General features: G+C 40.8%; 1 protein-coding gene across 1 annotated transcript; it reads left to right on the forward strand.

The window, feature by feature from the left end:
- The first annotated feature begins 1,970 nt into the window (after positions 1 to 1,970).
- On the forward strand, positions 1,971 to 25,533 carry vax2 (ventral anterior homeobox 2). Its single transcript, XM_026162314.2, has 3 exons — positions 1,971 to 3,444; positions 7,440 to 7,627; positions 21,166 to 25,533. Exons 1-3 carry the CDS (start codon positions 3,210 to 3,212, stop codon positions 21,664 to 21,666), a joined length of 924 nt encoding a protein of 307 aa, XP_026018099.1. The 5' UTR covers positions 1,971 to 3,209; the 3' UTR covers positions 21,667 to 25,533.
- Positions 25,534 to 26,462: the final 929 nt, after the last annotated feature.

Below are 26,462 nucleotides of genomic sequence, written 5' to 3' on the forward strand. Positions count from 1 at the left end.
CCACTTCGGTATTAAACGCGTGTAAATTGATGCTGTATTAACATATAAAAAGCATCCAAATGTTTCTTAAATGTACACCAGCATTTAAGTGCTTCCCTATATCGCCACAGTAAATGTTTTTGATATGAAGCATTTAAGGTGAAACAAAACACTGTATCTCCTGTTTGTTTTGGGGCATCTTTTGAAGAGGACCGATCTGTTTACTATTGCACAAATTCAGCCGTGTCTTTTAATTTCATGCAACCACTGTTTGTGCACGTTCACTGTTTATTAACAACACAGGGTTGTCCCCGTCTTGATCTCTCTATCATGCATGCGTCCATCCATCTAACGCTCTCTAAAAAGCCTAAACAAGCAGGTGTGTCAGTCGGCAGCCAGGCCTGAATGGAAGTACTGGGGTACAATTAGGCATCAAATGTAGCAGCCAATAAATAAATAAATAATCTGTACTTGTTAACATATTAGAAACATGAAAATGTTTCCTAAAAACACCCAAAGAAATCAAGCTATGAGGAGTCTTCAGAAAATTGAATATGGAGGGAAAAATCTGTTTTTTGGAGGGCAAAAACATTGGAGACAACGAGGAAGAAGGTGTGTGTGTGTGTGTGTGTGTGTGTGTGTGTGTGTGTGTGTGTGTGTGTGTGTGTGTGTGTGTGTGTGTGTGTGTGTGTGTGTGTCGCTGTGCAGCAGCAGCAATCAGTCCCCTCTTGTCTCTCCGCAGAGTGCAGCGTCTGATTGACAGTTTCTATTCATACTCTGTGAGATTAGGCCAGCTGAAAGGAGTAACGACCCATGGCTGTGCGCAGTAATTACGGCTTCGGATAAGAAAAATAAGAAAAAACACACACGGCAAAACTATAATTATATAATCCCATTCAAAATGCCCCCCTTTTTCCGCGTTGTTTTCAGACACGTTTCACCTGTAAAGAGGAAATTCCATCCAATGTTTCAGTTGCGCCCGCGACTGAAATTATCTCACAATCACAACAAACTACAGGCTGCACCATCAACATCAAGCTGGCAGAAGAAAATAGACCGGTGAAAAGATGACTCCGCGCATATACAGTGGCGCTGGCAATGAGCCGCTTTATCTCCAATGGAAAACAAATTGTAACCTCACTTTGTGCTGCTTCATCTCAGTGCTTGTGACAGATTTGTGTGTTAACAGCGTGCAGTGTGCTTACCATCCATATCATAAACAAAAGACCAGACAATTCTGTGCAGGCTAAGGGGGTGGACAAAATAACCGGAACGCCTATTCAGACAGTTGGTTTAACTCTTTGGTCATTTTCAGAGTGGAGATTGTGACACTATGGCACCGGATTAAAATTTCAAAACACGTGTTTTGCTGCTGTTGCATCCATCCTCAGGATACAGCTGCTTTTGGCTGGAAGCTAAAAATCCAATCTCTGAACTAAAGCTATGCAGATAAAATATTTTGTAGATACCACACATTTAAAAAAATACATGTATTTTATTTATTTATTTAGCTATGAGCTTTGTTTTTTATTTATTTTTTTACAAAATTATGGCCTCATCACAACAACATTCAGGGGCACAACAACTTTCTCAGAAAAAAATCCAACTCAGTTTACGAGGTTCTGCGTATTGAAGCGACTCTGTCCTCAACGCACAGCACAGTCTAGTAATATAGAAATTTATTTAATGGCCCCAAATCATGATTTCGGTTTTAAAAAACGACTAGTATCGTAATATTTTGATTTCAATAAGAAAAAGGGAACTCGAAGGTTCATGTGAATGAAGAATAGATTTAGAAACGCTCACAGCATGCGAGCAGGGCAGGGGGCTTTCTGTTTATTCCCAATATGTGGCAAAGACCGATAAGAACATCCAGGATTTAATAAGCAGGAAATTAAGCATATATTTTACTGCACAGCTCAAATATAGATATGTTTTTCTTCCTGGTGTTAAGAGGCTTCCATTGAGAATTGCTAGTGCCTCTGATCGAGTGAGGGAAAAAAATCGAGCTAAACTGAGACATATTGAGAATAATTCAGGCTTTACCTTACTGGGTCAGAACTGTTCATTGTGCATCTGCACTCATTGTTTTTCTGGACCGCAGTGAGGAGCTCAGAGTTCAGCCGTACAACAACACAAAAACACACATAAAAAGTCAGAGCTGGTGCTGATGCTATAGGGAAACCCGTGCATTGCTTCTTCGGGCTGTTTCCAGAGAAATACTGCAGGAAAAAAAACAATCGTCTCATATCTCTGTGCCTGATCGCAGTCCACAGCGCCGCTTATCCTCTAGTGAAAACATGCCCTGCCGGTGGACCAATGGGAGAGCGACTCTGTGCGGGCAGGAAATGACGTCTGGTTCCTGCCTCTGTAAAGTGCACCGTGTCACCACAAATGCTATCCACACAGCACCGTCTCTCCTGCTCTGATGTAGGCAGGGTGCTCGAGCCGCCCCGCTCAGACGTGATGTTTCAGCTGTAAAGCAAATTGTCAACAAACCAACAAGAGTGCTCGAGACTGCGAGCAAATGTGACCCCATTACCCGACACTCCCCTCTAGAAGGGTCTCAACACAGACATTTTTTTTGTTTGTGCGCCTTTCAAAAGCAGGAGAAGGACGACCCCCTTATGTGACCATCTCACCATCATCATCATCATCAACATGCAGTCACGGATCTGCAGAGGCAGCCGATCTGACCAGGAGTGAAGTAACAGGCTGCTGCGCTGGACAAACCAGGAGAAACTTTCCTTCCTGACTTCTGCACGGTGAACTGTGGCCGCTGTGGGGTTTTTTTCAGCGCCTCCTCACACTTTATTTCTATGTGGGTGAGCAGTGTGTGAGTGGCACCTCCCCGCTCCTCCGTAGATCTTGTTGCCCCCCTTGCAGCCCGCACCATGCATTCCTCCTGCACCTCGTATAGTTAGAGAAAAGATATCGAGGTCTCTTTCTCGCTCTCACCCCCCCTAGGCCCGGCTAACTCTTGCTTCGGTTTTGGACTCCGGACCGTGCGTCATGCAGCAACACCTGAAGCTCACCACGGTCCCTTTGCAGGACCACATGGTTCCTTTGTAACTGGATCTACTTTATTTTGGAGGGAGAGGGGGGCATGCTCTCCTCGTCTCTGGAGAACATTTTCATAGAGGTGAAGAAAGTAGAAAGAGAGGACTGAGTGGAAGTGACGTAAGGAGGGAGAGATAAAGCTAATCTTATAGATTGTAACTTACTTGTAGATGTTTGACCAGGCCACGACTATGGGCGATGGGAACCACCGCTGTGGTCCCAACCCACTGTGTCCGGACAGGATGGAAACAAAGTGTCGCTCCGAGATAGGGAACCGGTCTCCGGTTCAGAGCTCCACCGACACCCCGGGAACATCAGCATCCACGCCGACTTCCTCCAGCGAAGACGGGCATGACAAACTTTTGGGAGTGGACCCTGACTACTGCCGGAGAATTTTAGTAAGAGGTGAGTGGACAAAACGAAGAGATTAGTCCTGTGCTTAAAACTGCTGATCAGACAAAGATCTGTCAAATTTTACGCACGAGTATCATAAATAAATTAAGTGGATGTACAACAAAAACAGTTTAGATTATAGACTAACTTCAGATACACAGTGCAGCCAGGCAATGCATTTAAAATAAAATATACACACTTTAGACAGTGGTAAGAATTTTCCTGGAAATGTTTTAAATACCATATCAAACTATTAAATAAAAAGAAGAAACACTTGTGTTTATATGGAGTCAAAACTGTGAAAGTTTATCAAACACACACTTGAACTTCTAAACAAAGCGTATGATGTGAGCATGACACATCTGGTGAAGAGAGACCCAGAAAAAAAGAAAAAAAGTATCTATTGTAGTAACAACAGGCGGCGTGCACTTTAACTATAACAGTTTTAAACAGCAACAGTAGGGGAGTAAACACACCTTCGCTTTCTAAGTCATTTTTACTTATGCATACTTATGCAAACTTAAACCTCTGAGACAAATCATCGACTAATACTGGTTGCATCAATTGTGGCCGCACCTTTGTTCGTGTGAGAGCATAAAAAATTAATTAGTCCAATCAATAATGAAAACAGGGACATTTTGCTTCAGTGAGATCATGCCTTATATTTTCCTAACAGCAGGGATATTTTGCCTTTAAGCGATAGTGAGTGCAGCTGCTTCAAATCACAGCTGAGAGGTGCAGGAAGTAAAAGAAAGGCTTAAAACTTAAAATCAGGGAGAAGTCGCGCTGTTTCTGCAAAAGAACTGATATATATTTTAAAACACACACACACACACACACACACACACACACACACACACACACACACACACACACACACACACACACACACACACACACACACAAAATAAACACACATAAGTGTGTGTGTATTGCCTTTTCTGTCAGTAACATTATATTATTACAAATATTAATACATAATATTTCATTAAGTGTTAAAGTCCACACTCTCCTGCAGGAGGTCAGAATGGGTAAGATCGTGAGAAAATAAGTTCCGATAAAATATGAAGTCAAGAAGAAAATAAAAATAATAATAAAATAAAATACATCCGTTTCTAATCCTTCAAGTTCGTAAATGATTGCTGGTAGTTCTTTCAGAGTCATGGAAAACATAAAAAGAGAACTTAAATCATGTGTTCCGATGACAGCTAAAAAAATGTGAAAAAAGTACATGATGTACTTTTTTAAATGTATGTAAAATACACAAACATACATAAAACAGCAGTTAGACATATTTTAGGCCAGCTGCAAATTAAATTAAAATGATATAATTTGAGTTATGAAATAACTGTCTTAACCTCGTTTAAAATATTGATTTATACTTAGAATATTTGAAAACTGTGAGCCATTGTAAGAGTTTCCTGCATGGATTTTTTTCCCAGAATGCATTTCATTTATGAAAAAACATAAACGTCAGCTTCTCTGCATTGAGAGAGGACAATAAAAATAAAATAAAATCTGAGCGTTATTTCGATGGGGATCTATTTCGCAGGAGTGTGTAACCGCTGTGGGCAGACTCGGTATGTCGGCCTATCAGTTTTCAGGTTATAGAAAGCTGAGGATGTTGTGGCTGCTGGCTGGTTTAGTTTTAGCTTTCATCGAGCGTTTTGTCGTGCGCTGTCATGGCTCACACTAAGCGGGGGAAAAAGCATATTTAGCTTTAGAGAATATTAAAATTACTACAGTTCACTAGGAGGGCTATGGCAGGAAGAGGGAGAGAAATGTCCATGTAAGAGGTCTAAAAACCGTCTGTGCTCCTGTAGAAATGCACCTACACGGCTTATTAATAACAGAGTCATTCTTTATTTCTGACTCTTTGTTGCACATAATTAAACATTGTTGGGTGATTCTATTCGAGCGTTTTATCTGTATGTAAAATAGTGTTTGTGATTATTTATGGACATACTGAATCAAACGTAGTTCTGTATTAAGAGATCTGGCAGTCAGGTGTTCATTGTGAATCCTCAGCACTCGTCACTCCCTAGTGCTGGAACATACGGTCCTTATTGTGCTGCCTCAGTTTGATCATCTGAGAAGAAAAAGAGGCCTGGAGGACAGATCTGTGAGGCCATTTAGGTGGGGATAGTGTGTGGTTAAACGTCGGTAGGATTTGTTTTTCGAGCTGAGGCCGGCTTTTCCGCGGAGCCACCGAGGTCATCGAGAGGTCAGCAGGTCTGCAAACAGCCGCTGGCTTCCTCCTCTGCTTGCAAATATTTGCTCAGTTCGAGCTGCTCGAGCAAGGACATATCTAAACTGTATGTACTGTATGATTGTGTTTAAGTAGATTTAGCCTCTCTGAAGAGAAGATTTTCCCCCTTCCTTTCTCTTGCCTGGCTACACTTTATGCAAATAAACTATGTGTGCGTAAAGACGGAGAGCTCATTATGCATCAGGGGGTAACCAAACACTTGTGTTTGAGCTGTTGGTAGGGCTGGGATTGAAATGCGTTTTCAGTACAGCTCATGGCGTGCAGGGACCATAACTGATGAATTCACGGCGTTTCACAGACGCTTCTAATTGTCACCAAAACGCAAAAACAACCCGCCTTTTGTCTTTTACGCAACAATCCTCATTTTAACTTACCTGCTGTGTTTTACGAGCTACAATGTTTTATTTACATTTTCAACTCCACGTTACAAAGAAGAGGGTGTTTGACATTTATAGGAGCCGAACAAGTCCATGTAACTGCACAGCTTAACAACAACAAAAAACAAACAAAAGAAAAAAACGAGTTTTGTTTTTACGCACACTATGCGTTTCTCTTACCGTTAGCAATGTCCTGCCCGTAGAAAACACTATGTGCCTCCAGTTCAATCGGTTTTGTTTCATATTTTATTCAAAGCTCTTCATATTTTATTGGAGTACATATTTTATGACCTGAAAAAACCGTGGACAACGACGGGATCATGTCTGGCCGGTGCGTCCATTCGTTGTGATAAATACGAACAAATATTCGTAGCTACAGTGAGACCACAAATACACGGGCTGGACACGTGGTTTAAAAACACAAAACAAAACAAACAAACTTTTTAATTTTTTCTTTTTTAAGAAATACGGGTGGGTTTTTTTTTATTTATCAAGGACTTTTTAATTTTCGGCTCTCCACTAGGTCTGATTCAATGTATGAAATTATTTATTATTATTTTTTTCCCGGTGTTTTCATTATTCTGGGAGGGAAAAAAGTCATGGCAAACATGAAACAATAATACTTAAAAGTCAACACAAGGAAAAAGCAGGAAAGCTGCCACCCATAGAAACCGTGCGCGCTAACTAATGTTCGGGGCAGATAACGGCGCGCAGTCCTGGTGCTTGGAGTGGAAACGATGCTCAGAGAGCTTCTGTGCAGCTGAGTCGCAGTGTTACAAAACACATTAGTAGCTCTGTTTAAGACCCAGGGCAGAAATTAAGTGATACAACACTTAATTTTTTTAAAGGAACTGACCAACAGCCAAATACTCGCAGTACCATAAATTTGACAATGCGTCACACAAATTTGGTTTTTTTAAAATTTATTTATTTATTTATCTTTTACGCACGTTAACCCAACATGGCCCTCAGCTCTACAAGCCTCATGTATGTCCCTGCGTTTTGGGCGCAGGGCAAGTTTAAACCCAACTAATTCAGTTTTAATGATAACATGGCACGTTGGTTCAACTAACATACCATTAAAAGTATGTGCCATCATTTACAACACCTAACACCCAGGCTCATTACTGATAACAGAGTCTGTTTGCCTCCGTGTTTTCTCTCTGAAGTCGTATATTGGCCGGTTTAGTATCTTTATAGTTCTGTTTCTGAAGTCTGCAGCTGCTGGAAAGTCGATTAATCTAGTTTTTAGCTGTTTTTCTCTGTTTCGTTTTCAGCAGCAATCTGTTGCTATGTTATAACCACCACAGCCTCACGTTAACACTTACTTTAACCGAATCGACGTTTCTTTTTCTGGACAGACGCCAAAGGCACCATCCGAGAGATCGTCCTGCCCAAGGGCCTGGACTTGGATCGGCCCAAACGCACGCGGACCTCCTTCACGGCCGAACAGCTGTACCGGCTCGAGCTCGAGTTCCAGCGGTGCCAGTACGTAGTGGGGCGCGAGCGCACGGAGCTCGCGAGACAGCTGAATCTGTCGGAAACGCAGGTAAGGCCAAAACGGAGCTAGCTGCTCTGGACCAAAAATACTTTTAAAAAATGATACAAAACAAAACAAAACGGTTTATAAATATTTAAAAATAATTAGCCGTGACAAAATTTTCTCCAACTATGCACTTAGCTACTAAGTTAAGTAGCCGGTTCCTAGCCAATAAATTTATCTCATAACAAAGGCTACTTTAATAACATCACAGCCCTCTGCTACACTTGGCTAGCTAAAGCGGGGGTTCGATTAGCGACAGACAGATGTTTTCTTAATTGTGAGTACAGGTGTGCGCAGAATCTTTAATTGGCTCCTCGACCAATCGGAAACGAGGAGTCGCAAAGCACAGAATAATTTTCCACAGAAAATTGTTTATTTATGTCCGTTTTCAAGATAATAAATCAGGTTTATAGCACAGGGATGTTCATTCATTCATTTTTTTAAACGCCCCGTGCATAAAATGAAGCAGAATGATCCACAAATAGACCCCATGGGTTTGACTGAACCTGATACAGGCCTGGAATGAGCCTAAAGCCCGCAGGCCTAACCAGGCCAAGTATGAACACATATTTTCACAGTGATGGGATCAATAAGTATCTACCACAAGTCCATTTTTGGAGCTTTTAAAATACCTCTGCCTACATTTAGGTATATATGCATTTTTTGATGAATTTCAAACCACAGCCTCTTGGTGAGTCAACATCTCCGTGACACATGTGGATGCACATTAGCTGCTTGTGTGTTACGATCAAAGTGCATGTCTTTTGTCTTTTCAAACGTTTTAATTGTCAGCAAACGCAGAGAAATATAATTAAAATGTAAATACATAGTTATTAATTCAGTTTATTTGGTTGTACGTTGGTAAGAAACCACACAGAATCAAGGCTGAGCACACAGTGAACAAAAAACTACAGAAAATGATTGGTGGTGGTGGTGGGGGTTGGTGTTTTTGTAACACAAAAAAATAGATCGTGACATTTCATGGCACTCTTTCCTGAACCCACCTCCCGTCATTCATTCCTGCCCAACCACAGAGGTCATGGCTGTATGGAGTTATGCATTAGCAGCAGCGGCAGCACAGCAGGCTTTATGTTTCTTTCTTTTCTTCTAAAAATGAGCTGGTTTCAGAGAATTGTCCCTAAATTACAAATTACAACTGGCTAAACTGTTGGCTGAAGGACAAGTTGACATATGTAGAACAATAAAAAGCTTGGCGCAGATGTAAATCAGCATTAACTTATATCCTCTGTAACTTCACTTTATGCACTTTATGTTAAAGATTAAAACAGGTGAGTTGGACTTCTGCTGTCCAAATGTGTGCTTTTTAATATTCATGTTTTTTTCATATATATATAAACACTGGAATATTTCTAACATTTTGAGTTATTTTTCAGTGTTAGAAAATCAGCACTGCTCAGTGTTAGTCTTTGTTAATCTTCAACACTGACTAGGTTACTTTTAAAAATATAACACTGTCAAAAGTGTTCATTTAACACTCAACAGTGTTATATTTAACACTCAGAGGAGTGGACCCACTCTCTAGTGTCGATTTAACACTGCTGTGTACCGAGACGCGTCGCCTGCGTGAAAGCACTAGTTGCAAGCAAAAACACGCAGCACTTTTGCGCATCTTCGTCGTGCGCGAAGCAAACCAATTGTGAAGTACCTCAAAACATGCCCTCACAAATAAAGGTGGTCGGATGGACGTGTGTGAAACACAGAGCAGCCACTGTGTCCCTCATTAGCGCTGCATATAGGGGTGTTAATGGGAGGGCCTCAGCTTCCTGCTGCTGAGGATTGGCTGAATGAAAAACTGTCTGGCCTTCAAGTGACGTGAAAAAACAAGTGAAAAAAAATCTCTTTGATGTGAAATATTAAACCCACGGAGTCGAAATTTCTTAATGCTATGGGAACAGCTTTTAAGCGTGATCGAAAGGCTTTTAGTTGGCATTAGAGGCGTTTTCTTCCTCATTATTATCCTCTTTCTATCGGTGGCGGTTCCATGTTTTTAGGCAAATGCGCCATTCAAGGCTAATCGCGACCAATCACAAAGGAAAGATAGGAGCTCTTATAAGTTTCAGACCCCCTTTAAGGAAGATGTTTGGAGATGTTTTTCTGGCTTTCTGGTGACTTATGGTGTTTGTTGATGTTTTGAGTTCGCTTCTAAAGATTTTCGAGCAGTAATCTGATTTTCATGCTACAATTAAAGAGCGTTACGTTTAAAAGGAACTCAATTACATCTATCTATCTATCTATCTATCTATCTATCTATCTATCTATCTATCTATCTATCTATCTATCTATCTATCTATCTATCTATCTATCTATCTATCTATCTATCTATCTATCTATCTATCTATCTATCTATCTATCTATCTATCTATCTATCTATCTATCTATCTATCTATCTATCTCGTGAACAATTTCTGTTGGAAAGCAAAAACAGCAGAAGGCCTCAGGGCTTAAAGCACTTTAGAACAAAGTCCATGTTTTGGGGTAATTTCGATTTTGTTTACTCGGTGGGAATATGATTGACTTTTAGATGATGATTAACTTCCAATTAAAATATGGTGAAAATGTGCGTATTTCTCTGTACATCTTTCATCGTTATTTTTTATGCCAAACTCTTTTGTATCAAGTGATCACTGAAATGAAAAAGACTAAATAAAAAAAATATATAATACATTTATAAATACATTAAATTAAATTAAAAAATAAAATTAAAAAAATCCCTAACTCCCGGTATTGCTTGTATTCAAGCGAACCCTGAATCAGCTCACAAACACACAAATTTCCATAATTGATTCATATAATATAAAAATATAGAAAACACATAAATAAGAAGTAAAAGTCACTTCCAGCAGTTGATCAGCATCTGAATATCAAAACTATTATTCTCACGTGTTCCAAGCTCCAAAACGTAAATGTAAACTTTGCACTTTCTTTCAAATCTGATTCTGGTGATTTTGGCCCGAGTTTGAAAGCGTAAATCTTCTTCTCATATGCAATCATTTATCCATAAAAATGGGTGGAGCTCTGTTAGTGTGGAAGAAGTTAATTTTAAATTAGTTTATTCGTATATATATATATATATATATATATATATATATATATATATATATATATATATATATATATATATGATTTTTCTGCATTGAGCTGAAAGAGTACAAAGAGCAGGGTGAGAGAGAAGAGAACAGGTGTTATTTATGAGGGTTACAGTTACAGTTATTTTTCTTAAATTATTCTGACTGAAACAATTCAGAGAAACCGAAGACTTCAGCCTCATTGAAACATTTGAGTCCACGTATGAACAAAGCAGGTGTAAAGAGGGTCACTCGTGGCCCTCACTCTGTTGTAACGCGTTACTCTGTAATCTGTTACCAGCTCAGAGCTCCCCCTTCATCCCGGCAGGTGGCTCCCCGCTACTGGACAACACAGCAGGAAGGGCTGGAGCACACACACACACACACACACACACACACACACACACACACACACACACACACACACACACACACACACACACACACACACACACACACACACACACACAAAGCCTGAACTGTACATGAAGCCTCCATTTCTGTTACCTTCATGGTCAGTTTTGGTTGGATAACGGAGGACTGATGGATGTTTATGGAGGTGTGTTCCTGCATGTGGAGTTGCTTTAGGATGGCAGTCAGAGAAATCAGTTGATTCAGTGAAAGTCTATGTAACCGTCTGTATTTTAGGACACATTATGTGTGTGTGTTATCGTGTGTATTCTACCTCACACTTCCAGACGAAACACATGGCCTGTCAGCATTAGAAAAATGTAAAAAAAAATATATATAAAAGCATGTACAACATTTTCAGCCAGGAAAAAACAAAAAAACAAAGAAAAACAAACTTGTGTGTTCTTTAAATCTCTCCACTAGCTCGAGTGGTGTGTTTGCCCTCCAGATGAAGTACAGGTTGCCTTTGTCTCAGCCTTTTGTTGTCTGCAGCCCTTCCACAGAAAGCTGTGGATTTAATGGTTTCTGTGCTGTGGTGTAATCCTGCCTCAAATGGAAGAGAGTTCAGGGATGAGATCGTGTTTTATAGATAATTTATAGCTGACTGAACAGAGCACATTTGGGCATATGCTAGCACAAATGCACACCTTTTTTTAACATATTTGTTTGAATGCACCGCAAATAAACACTGATTTTAGATTTCTGTTAGACATCTTTTAACATTCGGCTGTTAGAAACGTAAAAAATCTCCAAAATAAATCTCTTCCAGGATCTAGGACTGTGACTACAAACCCTTAGATTTTTTTTTCTCCGTGTACAGAAAGTAAAATCTAAGTCTAAAGTGTCTCCTATATCTTCTCTTTATCAGCCTCCACTGCCTATTTATTTTAAAAATTGAAGAAGGGAGTATGAGAAGATTTTTTGTGTAAATTAAGGTATTTCAGTGTCAAGAGAATTAAAAAAGAATATTGTGATAATATATTTTTAAAAAACTTATGTTTTGTGCAGTGCAGTGTGCTGTCCGTTAAATTGTTTAGTATGTGGGACACAAAGTTGGCTTCATGTAAAAAGTGTTGGATCAGAGCAGGTGGAGCTCGTTCACAGATCGGCTCTTAACTTTCTCTTGTTTTTATCCCAAACAAATCATTCAGTCTGCTTTAGTTTGTTTTCTTCACTGAGCTCTCAGGTGAGTGTGCACACGAATGATTTGCATGTGTTTTCTGGCCCAGTCAGATTCTGTCCCTGCTGGCCTCCAAACACTCTGTAAAAGAAGCACATTTTAGTGTGTATGTGTTTTGGGTATGTCCAACCTGCAATCCACCTGGTTTGGGAATGCCTCTTTATTCCCCTGGAAGAGCTGGAGGCGGTAGCCAGGGACTGGCTCATGTTGTCCCAGTGACCTGAAGCCCTGGATAAGTGGTAGAAGATGGGTGGATGGTTGGATAGATGGAAGGAAGTGTACAGCCAGTGTTAGAGTGAACCTCTCAGATGTAGCTGCAGGTATATAAGTCACCCAAAATGAGTGTCATGCTTTGTTTGTTGCCCTGTCTGATGTCTTTTCTCTCAGATGGACTGTCTCTTGATGCCAAACAGCCTGGAGAGCAGTTTAATGGCTGTAAAAACTTCAAATGATGCTGTTTGTTGCTTTTTGTTTTGTGGCCTACTGTACTGCAGAGGGGTCAGAGGTCACAGATGATCTAATGTGGATCCCAAAACCTGTAACTTTGGCTTTGTAACCGGTTGTGTAAGGCTTCTCTTAGCAGCTTGCAAAGTGGTTCATAAATAAAATGTATTAATGAATTAATAATTGTTATGTTGAGCACTATGTGAGGGTAAAAGGAGAGAAACGTGGCTCTCGATGAACCTTTCTGACCTCTTATGAAACTGAAGTTACCGTTTGCTTGTGCAACTGTGCAAAATTCTTTGCATGATATTATTTAACGGTCAATGTTTTAGTGGGAAATAGCAAGAGAGGTGTATTATGGACCTGATTAAGCCCTATGGGAAATCCGATTTTCCTCCTTTAGATATACAAAATTCCTTTTTTGATAACACGAGCAGAAAGTGATTTTACGTACATGCCGATAGATCCCTGAAAGACAGCTATGTTCCTCTGAGACAAGACGACGAGCCGTGCTCCTGCGGGTGTCTGCTTACAGTGAATGTGCTCGTTGTGCGTATTGTTCTCCATGACGGCCCAGACAGACGTTGTCTGGCCGATCGTCTGGAGCGTAGAGGGCCTGGCCATTACGTATAGTTTTGCAGATGTAGCAGAGAGGCGGCCGCACAGTACGGCGATTGTCCAAACACTCAGAATGGAGAAAGAGATAGGAAGGGAGGCTGTCAGACAGACAGACAGACAGAAAGACGGACACTTGCTGCCTTTGTGCTTTCAGATTAAATGTTTGGACTTGGTGCTGAAAAGAAACAAACTCTTTCCTCTTCGCTCCGCAGTGACCTAAAACTCGAGCGTCGTCTTCAAAATGGGAACTTTGTCCAACTTAGCGATGGTCAGGAAGAAACCTGTGAAGCTCTGATTATCTAATCAACTGATTAGGTAATCAGAACATAACAGCAATTAATTCTTCGCCGCCTTTGTCCCTAATCACTCTCATAGATTGATTTGACTTGCTTCATCAGTTTCTGGCAGAGTGAAGAGTGTGTGAAGCCAAGCAGAGGGTAATTTTACAAACATATGGAGCAACTTGTAATCCTTCAGCTTATGGGGAAATAGGAAATCAGCAGAACTGGATACAAGTGGTTTTCACTTCATGTGCACAAACACTCACACAAACACAGACACACACAAAGCTGACCCCAAGTTGCCAGACAATTAGAGGGGTCAAAGGTCTCCCATGTGGCCCTTATTTTTTGGGTAAGATTTCCAGTTTGACAATTGCAATGACTCCTGTGGTTGAAAATGGGAATGCTGGGAAGCAGTCAGATAAACGGAGCAAATGTGGAGGCGGAGCAAATTAAATAAATTAGAAGGTAATGAATCCAGTCAAATACTGATGAGTACAAGTATCTAAAATGTGGCCTTAACGACAGTGTTTTAGTAGCATAGATGGCTTTACATGCTTTCATTTTGGCTCATTTAAAACACTCTAAAGTCTTTAACAGGAAAGCCGCTGAGCAGAGGAGATGCGGGACCCCCTGTGCTATAGGTGATGCATGCACTGACATGAAATCTAAGAATAAGGTAGAGTCGCGCTTTATTGTAGCTTGCTTTTACCAGCTGTGATTCCCCAGAAAGATGGAAAAAAAATAACAACTGTCACAGATTTGGGCATCACGAGGCTGCGCAGCCAAGACGAGACCATGTGCCGAAGGCGATGGGAAATTCAAGTGACTGCGGGGTGACATGCACAAAAAGTCATGGACCACATCCAAACACCTGCTGAGTTTTTTTTTTTTTGCTGAATGCGTGCGGTGTATCGCTAACGTTGCAGTGTGCGCGGGGAGGAGGTAATGGCTTAAACGGAGAGCAGTCATTGGACAGAGGACAGGAAGGAGGGGCAGAGAGAGAGAGTGAGAGAGGTGGGCCTCATAACAGTCCCGAGTGCTTTTGTGCTAAGGAGGATTAGGCAGCCATGTCTAACAGCGATTCTATAAAACGAGGTTAACCTCTGAGTGAACCTGGAGCTGCTCTGAGGTTTAGAGGTCAGGTGAAATGTGTTGCTGACAACAGTTTGGAGGGGAGATGTGAATATCAGGCAGGTGAAAATGATTTCTAGTCCTAAACTGAGGTGATTTTACTTTTAATACAATACTACTACTATTTTTTTCATGCATGAACGTGTTTAAATGATCGAATCTGGTACATTTAACCTCAAACGGGCAGATTCTGGGATTCTTTGCAACCACACATTTTGATACTCGACAGAAGTGATATTGAAATACCCAGAAACAATGAGGAGATCACATCCTCTGCTGTGTGTACATAAAAACTTCATTTTATTATAATGACTTCATTTATAGAGCACATTTTAAAAAGACTTATTATTAAGTGCTTTGAAAAACGAACAAAATCAGGACACAGGAGGTAAATGAAAACAGAAAGCCAAACATTAATGGGGGGGAAAGGGGCGAAAAGCAAAATGTCAATAATATTAATAAATACCATTCAAGGAATAAAAGCTATAAAAGCTACAGCAACAGTGGAGACAGCAAACAAGACAGTGGAAAATAAACAACAGCACTGCGTTAATGAGTTTATCAAAATATGCTTTCAGAAGTGATTTAAGGAAGTCCTCGACGGTTTAAAGCGTCTCTCCTCAGGCAGGTTGTGCAGAGCTGAGGGGCCCTGATGGAGGAGCATTTCTGCTGTGCGTTAAAGTAAAACATGCAGGGAGCCAATGGAGAGAGGCCAGGGTCGGTGTGACGTGATGCCATCTGCTAAAACAACATGGTTATGCAGGCATTTGAGAACAAACGCTCCACGGGGCTTCACAATAAAAGCATGTAAATGATTCAAATGTCAGGTTAGTGGTTAAGAAGTGAGCAAATATAACGATGGTTATTTTGAAACGGACAGGTGAGTTTTAAGTTTAGGTGCAGAGACATAAATACGACTGATCATCTTTGTGAAACAGTTTTATAGATATTAGTGTAAGTTTCCCCAAACTAAAAGGACAGTAAGTTTATAATAGATAGTTGGTCCGGCCCATTAGCTAGCCGCTACCAACCCATCGCATACAGTACAGCTGAGTCGCCAGTGGCCCATTGCGCTACATACAGTTGAGCATCCATCATTGCATTATATATGGTTCAGTGGCCCCTGGTGCGCCTGGTACAATCTCCATGGAAAAGTGTTTTCATTGTGTGTTCGTCACATGCCTGAGATCAGGGGATCTCAACAGGGTCACAGTGGGAGCAACAAGCGGGTGGAGGAGTCGTAGAAAGTGCGCCGCATTTCACTTTGCATTACACAGCCATTATACAGTCAGAGAGTGCTGCTGGGATGTTGTAGTTAATGATTTCAATCGTGCGGGGGGGTCAAGTGCATACAACAAAAGGGTCAAAGTGCAAAAAAAAAACAAACAAAAAAAACATTAAGAAATTGAGAATCATAAATGCATCTAAACACAAATAAATCTTTTCATGATCTCCAGTTCTCCATCTCTAGCTGGATACAGCAAAGCTTAGGTGCACACACATATGCCCACTTGATCTGTACATTGGGTCTTGATCTGGCTTAACCTTTCTACCTCTAACCCGGTTTGCCCACCTTGCTGTTTGCAGCTGGCTGTAACCACGGTGAAGGCCTCTGACCTGTGCCCGGCGGCCTCATCATCTCTCCATTTTGTTGAACGTACCCCAACCTGGCTGAATTTACCCCATCACTGTTTAAATTGTGTTTTGTTGCTCAGCATTGGCTGGTTTCAGGGAGAAGAAGTGACGTGCGCGCTGGAAACTAAACTAGAGATCCACTGGTCAAGACAGACATGCATATGTGATTTTTTTTTTCAAAATAGCCATATACATAATGACATATTTCCACACAAGAACATTCACAAAAAGCCTGCCTGCACCTGTAAATATCATTTAATAGATAAACCAACTTCTTAATGTTTAATAAAAGACTGTTTTAGAGCGTACCACAGCTCCACAGAGTTGTAATTATTAATAATAATTATAAAAGCAATAATATATAGTAAATTACTGTCTCTTCAAAGCATGAAAGCATGTGTTTGTGAGGTTTTAATGCAAAGGCTTCAGTGCGAGTGCTCAACCAATGTAAGAAACATTTGATCCTTTATTAGCAGCTCTTCTTCATCATTAATGGCATTTGAGGAGGAGTTATTTATGAAGCTCTTGTTATTCCATGATGTAGTGATAAGGACGTCTGGGCTGAAAACACAATGAGATGGATATTGGTTCGTAAGCTGGATTGTTTTAAATATAACCTCATGGAGGACTCAGTCCTAAACTCTTCACCCTCGCCCCGACCATGCCCCCTGTTCTGCATTAGGGCGTGGTGCAGAGGGTGAGCCTGTCTGCCTGTCTAGGGCAAATGCAGGTCACACCCGATCCAGATCTCCCTCGGTAATCTCTGCTTCCACGCTGAACCCTGGATCCCATTAAAAAAGGATTTACATCCAATAGTGTAGATGTACCAAAGGCAGCTTTGCTTTCTTCTCCTCTCATCATTTTCCCTCTGTAAAACATCGGAAAGCTTTTTTTCCACCCCTCCCTCCTTTTGTTTGGAGCAGTGGATAGGAGGATACTGATGTGAGCAGGAGAGGAAGCCACGCCCACGTCAATGAGGGTAGAGGAAAGGGATTTTGCTCCATAGTGAAAGCCTTTAACTGGATATTTGGCAGGCACGTGAAGATACAGAAAGAGGTCTTAGAAGGTCGTGTGTGAGCTAACGAGGACGAAATCTGGAATATAAGGAAGGACATGATGCTGCACACATCATTTCTGATGCTTTTCCCACCCTCCTGTTGTCCCTCCCCTCTTCTCCCCTCTTATCTCCGTCTCTGACGTCCCGTCCCCCCCCCCGCGCCTTGTTTGGGTCTTTGCAGTAAGATGTGCTTGCATCAGTATTTCTCTCTGAGCTGTGGGATTCTTTGGATCCTCTCTGATCTCATTATTTGTGTCACGGTCAGTAGCTGGAACTATGATCTCACTTGAACTAGTAGCTGTTACAGTGACACTGTAGTTAACACCAGCCAGACTGACTATCTGAATAAAAATGAACAGCTTTAGATTATTGCCTTACTGGATTGCTCTGATGTTTTGGAAGATAAGACTTAGCTGATACCAGTTGAACAAAAGCGTCTCTCAGCAAGAGTCTAGAAGGACCGCAGGGTCCTTGGGAAGGATCGAAATGTGTACGTAGGAACCATCAAAGTGCCCTTGAGTTCTTACTAAATGTCCCATAATCTCACAGAAGTCGGGATTAGATGAGCATGTATGGAAGCCTCCAGTGGCATGGGACACATTTCTAGGGATTTGATTTGGTCAGATCTGCATTTTTTATGATCAGCAGATGGAAACTGAAATTTTACCCGGGATATCTGCTTGTCATGGAAGTGCAACACTTGCCAAAAAAGTCTGGTTATTCTTAACCTCCTAAGAACTCTTCCACGGCACGCATTTTTAATTTGTCTTTGATATTTGGGGTCATTGGGGCCCAATGAATGTAAAAACAAAGAATTACCAACTTTTTTTTAACCTTCTTTTTGTTTTTAAGAAACATAAGAGCCACATATGAGGATATTCGTTTAAAAGTTTTATAGAACAATGGCAGTATAATGTCCTCATAAGTGGATATCAGTAGAGCAAAATTGAGTATTTTAGTCAAAATTACCCAAAATGTGATGTCCACATATGTGGACGCCAGGTCCTCGGAGGTTAATTAAGAAGTAAAAAATGCAGATTGATTTAAAAGGCCAAATTAATGGCTAAGTCACAAAGGATGGTTATCCAATGCTTTATAGCAAACACATTTCCTCTTTTGCTCTCCACAATGATCATTTACCTTCTTAGTACTAAAGCAACAGGCCAATACCAGTCATGTCTGCACCAGCGGCCATCGCGTGGAGTCGGTTTAATTTTTTATGTGATCTTTTTAAAAACTTCTCTGCATTTACAGTCACAGGCTTAGTCATTAATAGCTTTTCTAGGAACCACAGACACATTGTCAGTTGCCCCTGAGGCATCAGAAGACATCCAGATCGAGTCCATCTCAGCACACAGCTGCTGTGCTTTCTTTTCTTAATTTGTTTCTGCTCAAACACAACACAAACCCCAGGTCATGACGACTCCCCTTTTTTCTTACTTGCAGCTGGAAATCTACCAGTGGACTGCAGTGATTTTCAGCAGCAATGAGATTTAAGATCAGGCCAAACATGTTCAGTGAGCCTGATGAAATGAAGTTGAAATGGTGTTTTAAGCCTGTAGGTTCCTATGAGACCCTCTGTCAGAGCGATGGGTCATGTGACCACTTTCTGTGTGGGTCCAGTTTACGCATAACTTCTCTGTGGATCTACGCTCACGTAGCTTTACGTTCCTTCGTATGTGTCATTTGGCTGTTGTGCAATCAACACAGTCATATGAAAGTATTTTTTTCTTTTATTTTTTACCATGAGCTGCAGATCCTTCACAGGTTTATATGTTTCTCCTGTAACAGGAATTCCCTCTTACCAGGGATTAGATTACTGGATTTCTAGGAACGTCTGTTGTGTAATGTTGGATAAATTTACACCGTATAGATGTGAGCGGAGAAGAAGTGGGGCGATAAACGAGGCATGATTAACAAATATTATTTAATACCGTAAATCCCTGGGGAGATCTCTTTGGTTTAGTTTAGCTTGGTTTCCAACCTCAGCAACAAAATGAAGTAATCAGAAGGTAGGATGACATGTAAGGAAACACCACCTGTAGAAAATAAGCTGCTTGTAAGAAGTTAGCTGAAAGAAAAACTGCTCAGATTTGCATTTGCATCTTTTTCTTCCTGATTATCATTTAGTTCAGAAATAAATCTGTAGATTAATTATTCTATAAATTGCTGATGAATTGAAACTGAAAATATGTAAATGAACATTATATGTCGATGTACTTTGAAATCTTTCAAAACAGCTTTAAAGTCTGAAGCGAGAATTAAAAACAGCTGCTTCTAGTTACTGCTTTTTATAGCACAAACGGAGCATTGCGTAGCAGCTTTAGTATTTAGGCTGTTAAGCTAAATCACATCTGACACCACAGAGTTATTTTTGCTTTTAATGTATTTACTTATTTTGTTTTTGATTCAGTTTCCAGGAGGGATTTCCTAGTTTCTATTTAGTTTTAGTTAACTTTTTAAAAGTTTTCTTTTTACATGTCTCAGGGGTGAAAATCAGTCAAACAGTTTTTTTTAACCACATACTCCAAGTCTCTTTTATTTTATTTCAGTTGTTTTTTGCTCCAGTTCTTCTTTTTAAAATTATTTTCATACAGCTTCCTAACTTTTATTTTTAATGAACTAGAATAAATTTAATTGCTAAAATTTTAAAAAATAAAACAACATTTTAATTATTTTTTTAATTAAAGTGAAATAACCTTAATTTGAATTGTAGTTCTTAAGTAAAGATCAAACGAGAATACTTGTAAGTAACAACGTCTCGTTCCACAGAAGCTTTCCTAATTCTCCTGAACTTGTTTCAGACTCCTTTTGCTGATGATTTTGATTCATTTTTGATTAGACCAAGCCGAGAGCTTGTTGGAAATGCTGAATTATTACGCTGCTCGTTTTAGCGCCACACTCTGCGATACAGTGAACCTGCAGCGAAACACGGAGTTAGCTGTATCTCGGTCAGGATGTTATACATTTTTCATGGGTGACTCCTTACAGAGGTGTCTCTCTATGAGCTGTGACCCTGTGACCCCTATGTTCCCTTCAATCAGCCTCCCCGTAGCCATTCCTAAGTTTTAAGCATACTGTACATTAAAGCTGCACTTCATTAATTAAATATGGCAGACAAGGACAGACAGAGTTCACCAAGCTTTTGCTGTTTGGCTGCAGTTAACACGATGTCTTGTGAACGATGAAACTGAACGATTTCGAGAGCGTTTTTGTTCTTTCAGCTTCAAATTTTCACTTTATTTTTCATTTTGCATTCTAGTTTCCAGTGTTTCAGTTGAGACTCTGCGTTTCAAACCTCTTAGGGCCACAAAGTGGGCAAAATCGTGGTCAAAGCTGCAGACAGAAACAACAGATTTGATCCATTTGCTGTTGCCTTGATTTTAAACTATCTCTGTTTGTTCTTCATGGAGTTCTGAGGCTATGACTGGTTTTGCTGTTGCAGCGCACTTGAGGTCACAAAGTGTCCTCAGACTTTGGGAGCTGTGTAGCTTTTGGCATGAAGTGAATCAGTGTGATGATTCTGGAGACGTTCCAGTGCTGAAATGAAGAAAAGGTGCAATAAAATCAGGGTTTTCACGACTGTGATTGAAAATTTATTTGGTCCTATTCTTTGAGTCTTGGCAAAATCATCTCTCAGTTCTTCTCGTAACATTTTTGCCGACTCCACCGCTGACAGACTGTGTTTGCCTTCGCAGGTGAAGGTGTGGTTCCAAAACCGCAGAACCAAACAGAAGAAGGACACCACCAAGGATTCAGACAAGCGCTCCTCCTCCACGTCTGAGTCTTTGGCCACCTGCAACATCCTGCGCCTCCTAGAGCAGGGGCGCCTCCTGTCAGGCCCTGCCCCCCCACCACCCAACTCTCTCCTGGGGCCTCCGTCTCATCCAGCAAATGGCTCCCTGCTGAGCAGCCCGGGTGGAGGCTCTTCCACCTCTCCAGGGATCAGCAGCAGCACTCCTCCCAGCTCCCTACCAGGAGGGACGTTCGGGCTTTCTCTGCCCTCGCTGGGGGGCACCCCGCCCTCCCCGCGGCTGGGTGTCCCGCCACCTCACCCCCTCTGCTTCTCCATGCCGCTCCTGGGGAGCGCTCACCATGAACTGTCGTCCTCCTACGGCTGCGGCTCTTCAGCATTTGAGCCGTACATGCGGCTGGACAGGAAGGAGGCAGACCTGGGTGGGAAGAAGACAGTTTCTTAAGTGTAATGCCCCTCTTTCAGGGGACGACTGGGGGAGCAGGGCTCGTCTTTGGAAGAGTTTTTCTCCTCAGTCTCTCTCCCCGCCACCTGTTTGACTCTTGAGTGGCTGCAGTGAGGCAAGAAAGCAGCCCGGTTCATAGAAGTGCGAAAAAAAGAAAAGAAAAGAGAGGAAGTCGCTTTCTTACAGCACCATTTTGTGCCACTGCACTGTTTGGCACACTGACACAAAATGGTGAAAAGGACTTGATGTGGTAGGAAGTGATGATTTCACCCTCCCACATAAAAAAAACAAACTTGTGGATTTTTGAAAAAAAAAAAATGCCATGTGTGTATGTTGCGTGAACTCCGACAGGCAGATGTTTTTATCACCACTCTCTTTGCAGTGGTTTTAAGCGACTCTTCACTTTTTGTCCAGTGTGTGTGTGTGTGTGTGTGTGTGTGTGTGTGATTTTTCTCTCTATACAGGCCTTCATTTACTGTTCAGGATTAAAAAAAGAAAAACAAAACAAAAAATGAGAAGAGCGGTATTTCAAAGAGAGCTTTATGTACACATTTCTATTCCTGTACACGTGGCCATGTTTGATTTTAGTTGATGTGTTTTCACGATAATAATAAGAATAAGAAGAAAAAAAAGAACTGTAGCATTTTAATATCAGTCTGTTTGGTGTCCAGCTGTAGTTTTTGTAAAAGTTTCTTTGGTTGTGTTTGTGTATGAAACATAATGTGGTAGGATCTGGACAAATGGTGCAAAAATCACATATCTAGATCTAACAGTTTAACATGAAAAGAAAGCTGAAAAGAAGGCTGGTTAGTGTCTGCCAGAGCGTTTACAGATAAAGCCTCGAGAAGCGCCTCACGTGCGTTCTCTGGCCGGTGAAGTAAGTGGAGGTCGGGCTGAGAGAGATGACCTTTGAACCCGGGCCAGCGGTATCAGTTTGACCTTGTAATCTTGTCTTCAAGACGCTGAGACCGAGAAAGTTTTCAGAGGCGTAAAGAATAAGCACCGACTCTCAGCGCAGAGATCTCTGCGCTTAAGCTGCATCTCCATCGTTAAGTCATCACACATTAAAATGAATCAACAGTTTTGATAATAACTTGTTTAGCATCGCTTTTCAAGCAAAAGAAAACAAACAAACAACAAAACAAACCTGTAACTTTTTCTGGTTTCAACTTTTCAAACGAGATGATTTGTGATGGTACAGCGACCGCAGCGCTAACCTTTCACATACTAAAAGAAGAACTGAGAAAACATTTGTCAGATTAACTGATGATGAAAAACGTTAGCTGCAGCTGCAGTTTGGATTAAAAAACTGATGAATATGCAGATTTTTGGTACCGGAAACTTTCTGGTTTTTGCTCGAGGTCTGCTTTGGTCGCACCGAGGTAAACGGTCCATTTAGAGGATAAAAGAAGGTCTTTGTTTGCAGAATCATTGGCTATGTAGTGATGATCCCTTAGTTTTTATTAGCTTCTTTTAATTTATCGGCTATGATGAATGGATGAAAGAGGATATCCGCTTGAACACCCCAAACACCTGGCCGTTGCTCTGAGAGGTTCCTACAGCTGGATTTCCTGACAGCTGTAGGATTTGCTGTTTCATAACCCATAGTGTAATTTTTCTATTTTTTCAGGTTTGTTTATTTAATTATTATTTTTGAAATGTTACAACAACATGAAAGCTACCTAAGTACTGTTTTACCGGGTCATCACATCCCTAATCTTAATCTCTTTGAACATTTTCAGGATACAGTAAGCCGCAGCGTTACATGAGAAAATCTCAGGCTGTTGATTTTCCTTCAGCCGCCCTGTTTTGCCCTCCTGTTACACTTTACCTCAGCCTGTCTGCGTTCACCACTCATTGAAAGCACTTTATGTTTTTATGGCGTTTCTACATCATCCTGTATTTCCTCCACTTTCACCCCCTCACCCTTCCTGAGAAGTTTATTTTCTTAGGAAGGTGATTTTCAGAATTAAAGCCAGGAAAAATACATCCTAAGTTATTTCCCCTCCTGAAATAATCTGCAGCTTTCTTTCAGCTGCATTCTTTAATTGATTGATTTGAAGCTAAATTCCCCTCTTCGTGTTAGATCTAACAGAGCATTTGTCTGATTCATTCAGGGCTGAATGAGAAGGAAGGAAGTGGCTGAATGACCTGTATTTTTCATTTTTCTCTTCCCCATGAGATGCCATTTGTCCAGGTTTCCTTGTTGTCCAAAGCAAATCAGAATCAACCGCGAGAGCCTGCTATTCGAAACAGTTTGCCCTCAATTTGTGCGTGTCAGATGAGTTATTGCCCCCTTTTCACTCCCGTCTCTCGTCTGTTTTCCCATGTATCTATTCATTTCTAAATTTCACCTCACTGTGAGTTTTATTTCCTGCTCTCTTTCTCTTACACTCACTGAAGATGGCCTGACATGTGCTAAAAAAAAGAAAAAGGACACTGCCATGACATCAATTTTAAAAAAAAAAGAAAAAGAGTGCCTGTAAGTAAAGGCCGGGGCTACGTTTAAAACAGCCGGGCATGTTTCTGGCTGCACATACATTTCTTTCTGAGTGCAGGAAAGATTCTGACCTTCAGCTCACCGGGCCTTTTTGCACCCGTGTACCAGCAGCCAGTAGCTGGTGATTTGTTGTTGCTCCTGTGTTTAGAGCCCAGCAGCGATGCAATAAAAAAAAAGAAAGAAAAAAATCCCCCTGTTATCTACTCGTAGGTTTCTGTAGCAGTGCACCTGTGATGTTGTTGAACACTGTATTATTTTCTATAAGCACCATCCATAATTCACATGCTCTGGCATCAAATATTGAGCAGAGAGATGGAGCTGAGAGGTCAGGAGGCTTGCTTCTCGTGTAGGGCCAATGTAGTCTTTTCGTTTATTTGTCTTTTTCTCACAGCCAGGTTGTTTCATTCCTCTGCTGTCTCTCTCTCTTGTTTTTTTGTTTTTTTTGCTGGATATTAAAAAAAAGTGTTTCTACTGTTTTGCATTAAGCTGCACAAGACAGAAGACACTGAACTTCTTAGCTCATTTCCCATCCAATGTGAGATGACAGAAAATGTTCAGTGGTTGCAAAAGAAATCTCAAACTCCATATTTTCCCTCAACTTTCAGCCACTGAATGCTTTCTGGACTTACTGTAATGCGTCCTCAGCTCATTAGATGCAGGCTTCAGGTTGAGGGGGGACAGCCGGATAAGTGAGACGGCCCTTCTTCTCCCTGACAGAAGGAAATGGGGTAAAGCTTTGCATCAGTTCAACAAAGCCTTCGTCTTAGTTTCTTTTTCTCGTTCCAGCTGAAGCGTGGAAGTGTTGCTTTTGTTGCGTGTGTGACATCTTGCACTTGTTTAAGCGAGACCACCATTTCAGGAACATTGCGGGCCTCCTCGCGGCTCTCGTCCTTTGAGATTGTGAGAAAAATGTTCCGTTTATTTTGAAGACAACAAACTGATTCTGCTTGGTTTACTCTTTGGTTTATGCACAGCCTAGGTCCTGCAGAGGCCCTAACTTCTTTTCTTTGAGCAGTACTTTAATGTCAAGCTAATGGCACCAGCTACTTCTTATGATGAACAAACTGTATGTACATAGATATAAATTTATATATAAATATATATAAATGGGTCTTTGCACAAGTTATCTCCATGTCTGCTCCGTGTGATTTTAACAGGAAAAACAAAATGTGAAAGAAAGTTCGGAAAAAAAAGACTTTATATATGCTTTACAATTCTTTGTCTCATTAACATTTTGCACTTATTTAAAGAGGCTTACTTTCTGTTTCTGGGCTGACAGAGCAGTTTTCACGCTCTGCCAAGATATTGTACAATATGTATATGTATTTTTATTCATATGCATATAAATATATGTCTATGTAATTTGCCTCCTGTGTTCTGTTTTATTTCTCATTCTCTGGCCTGCCTCAGGGCCAAAAATGCAACTTTAAAGAGTGAATATAAAGAAAATAATAATTAATAAATGCCCCCCCTCAAAAAAAACAAGTTATTTCACAGTTTGTTGTGAGTGATAGTATTTGTAATCCACAGTCCTTGCAGAGGCTTATTTCGTTTGTCTTTGTCAGTGAACAAACATGACCAACATCTGCGTGCTTGAGCTTCCTCCATCCACTCCGAGCATTTTGAAAGTGCCTTAGCTTGCTTACAGCTTTATTAAAAACCTTGGCCTCTCCCTATTCGCTTGGCAAATCAAAGCAGTGGACGGCTCATTTCTTCTTTTTTTCCAGGCCTTTCTGTGGAGGTGCTGCCTTTTAAATTCCTCACACTTTAATTATGTTTTGGTTTGCATGGTGGCGCACAAAGCCTGAATTGGCACGTCCTTGGGACATTAATTGGATGAGAATATACTTCACGAAATGTGAAATGACTCATGTGATTCTGCCTGTATGAAATAATAATCTGATGTTTTTATTTGCAAAAATATTTATTATAGTGGAGAAGGTCAAATTAGAGGAAGAATTGGAAGAGCGCTGCTGACACCTTATAAACTCATTGGTCTGTTTTCCCTAAACAAACCTCGGATTTAATTGCAAAGAGCAGTGCTTTAAAAGATTCTGTACAGTGAGGGTATATTTTGGCATTATTATTATTGCTCTTGTTATTAAAGCCAGTGTAACCATGTTCTAATGGTAAGCCCTAACAACCAGCGTATATTTATAAAGGAAAAGGCAAGAAATAAGTAGGAAAAATATCTAATCATAGAATAATTCAATAAATGTGTAAGGGTTATTTTATTTTATCCCCTTTTCTACCCACAAAAACTGGACTTACAGCTACTTTTCACCCACCTGTAACC

Source organism: Astatotilapia calliptera, chromosome 3, assembly GCF_964374335.1.
Source record: "Astatotilapia calliptera chromosome 3, fAstCal68.1, whole genome shotgun sequence".
In the NCBI taxonomy this organism is placed as follows: Eukaryota; Metazoa; Chordata; class Actinopteri; order Cichliformes; family Cichlidae; genus Astatotilapia; species Astatotilapia calliptera.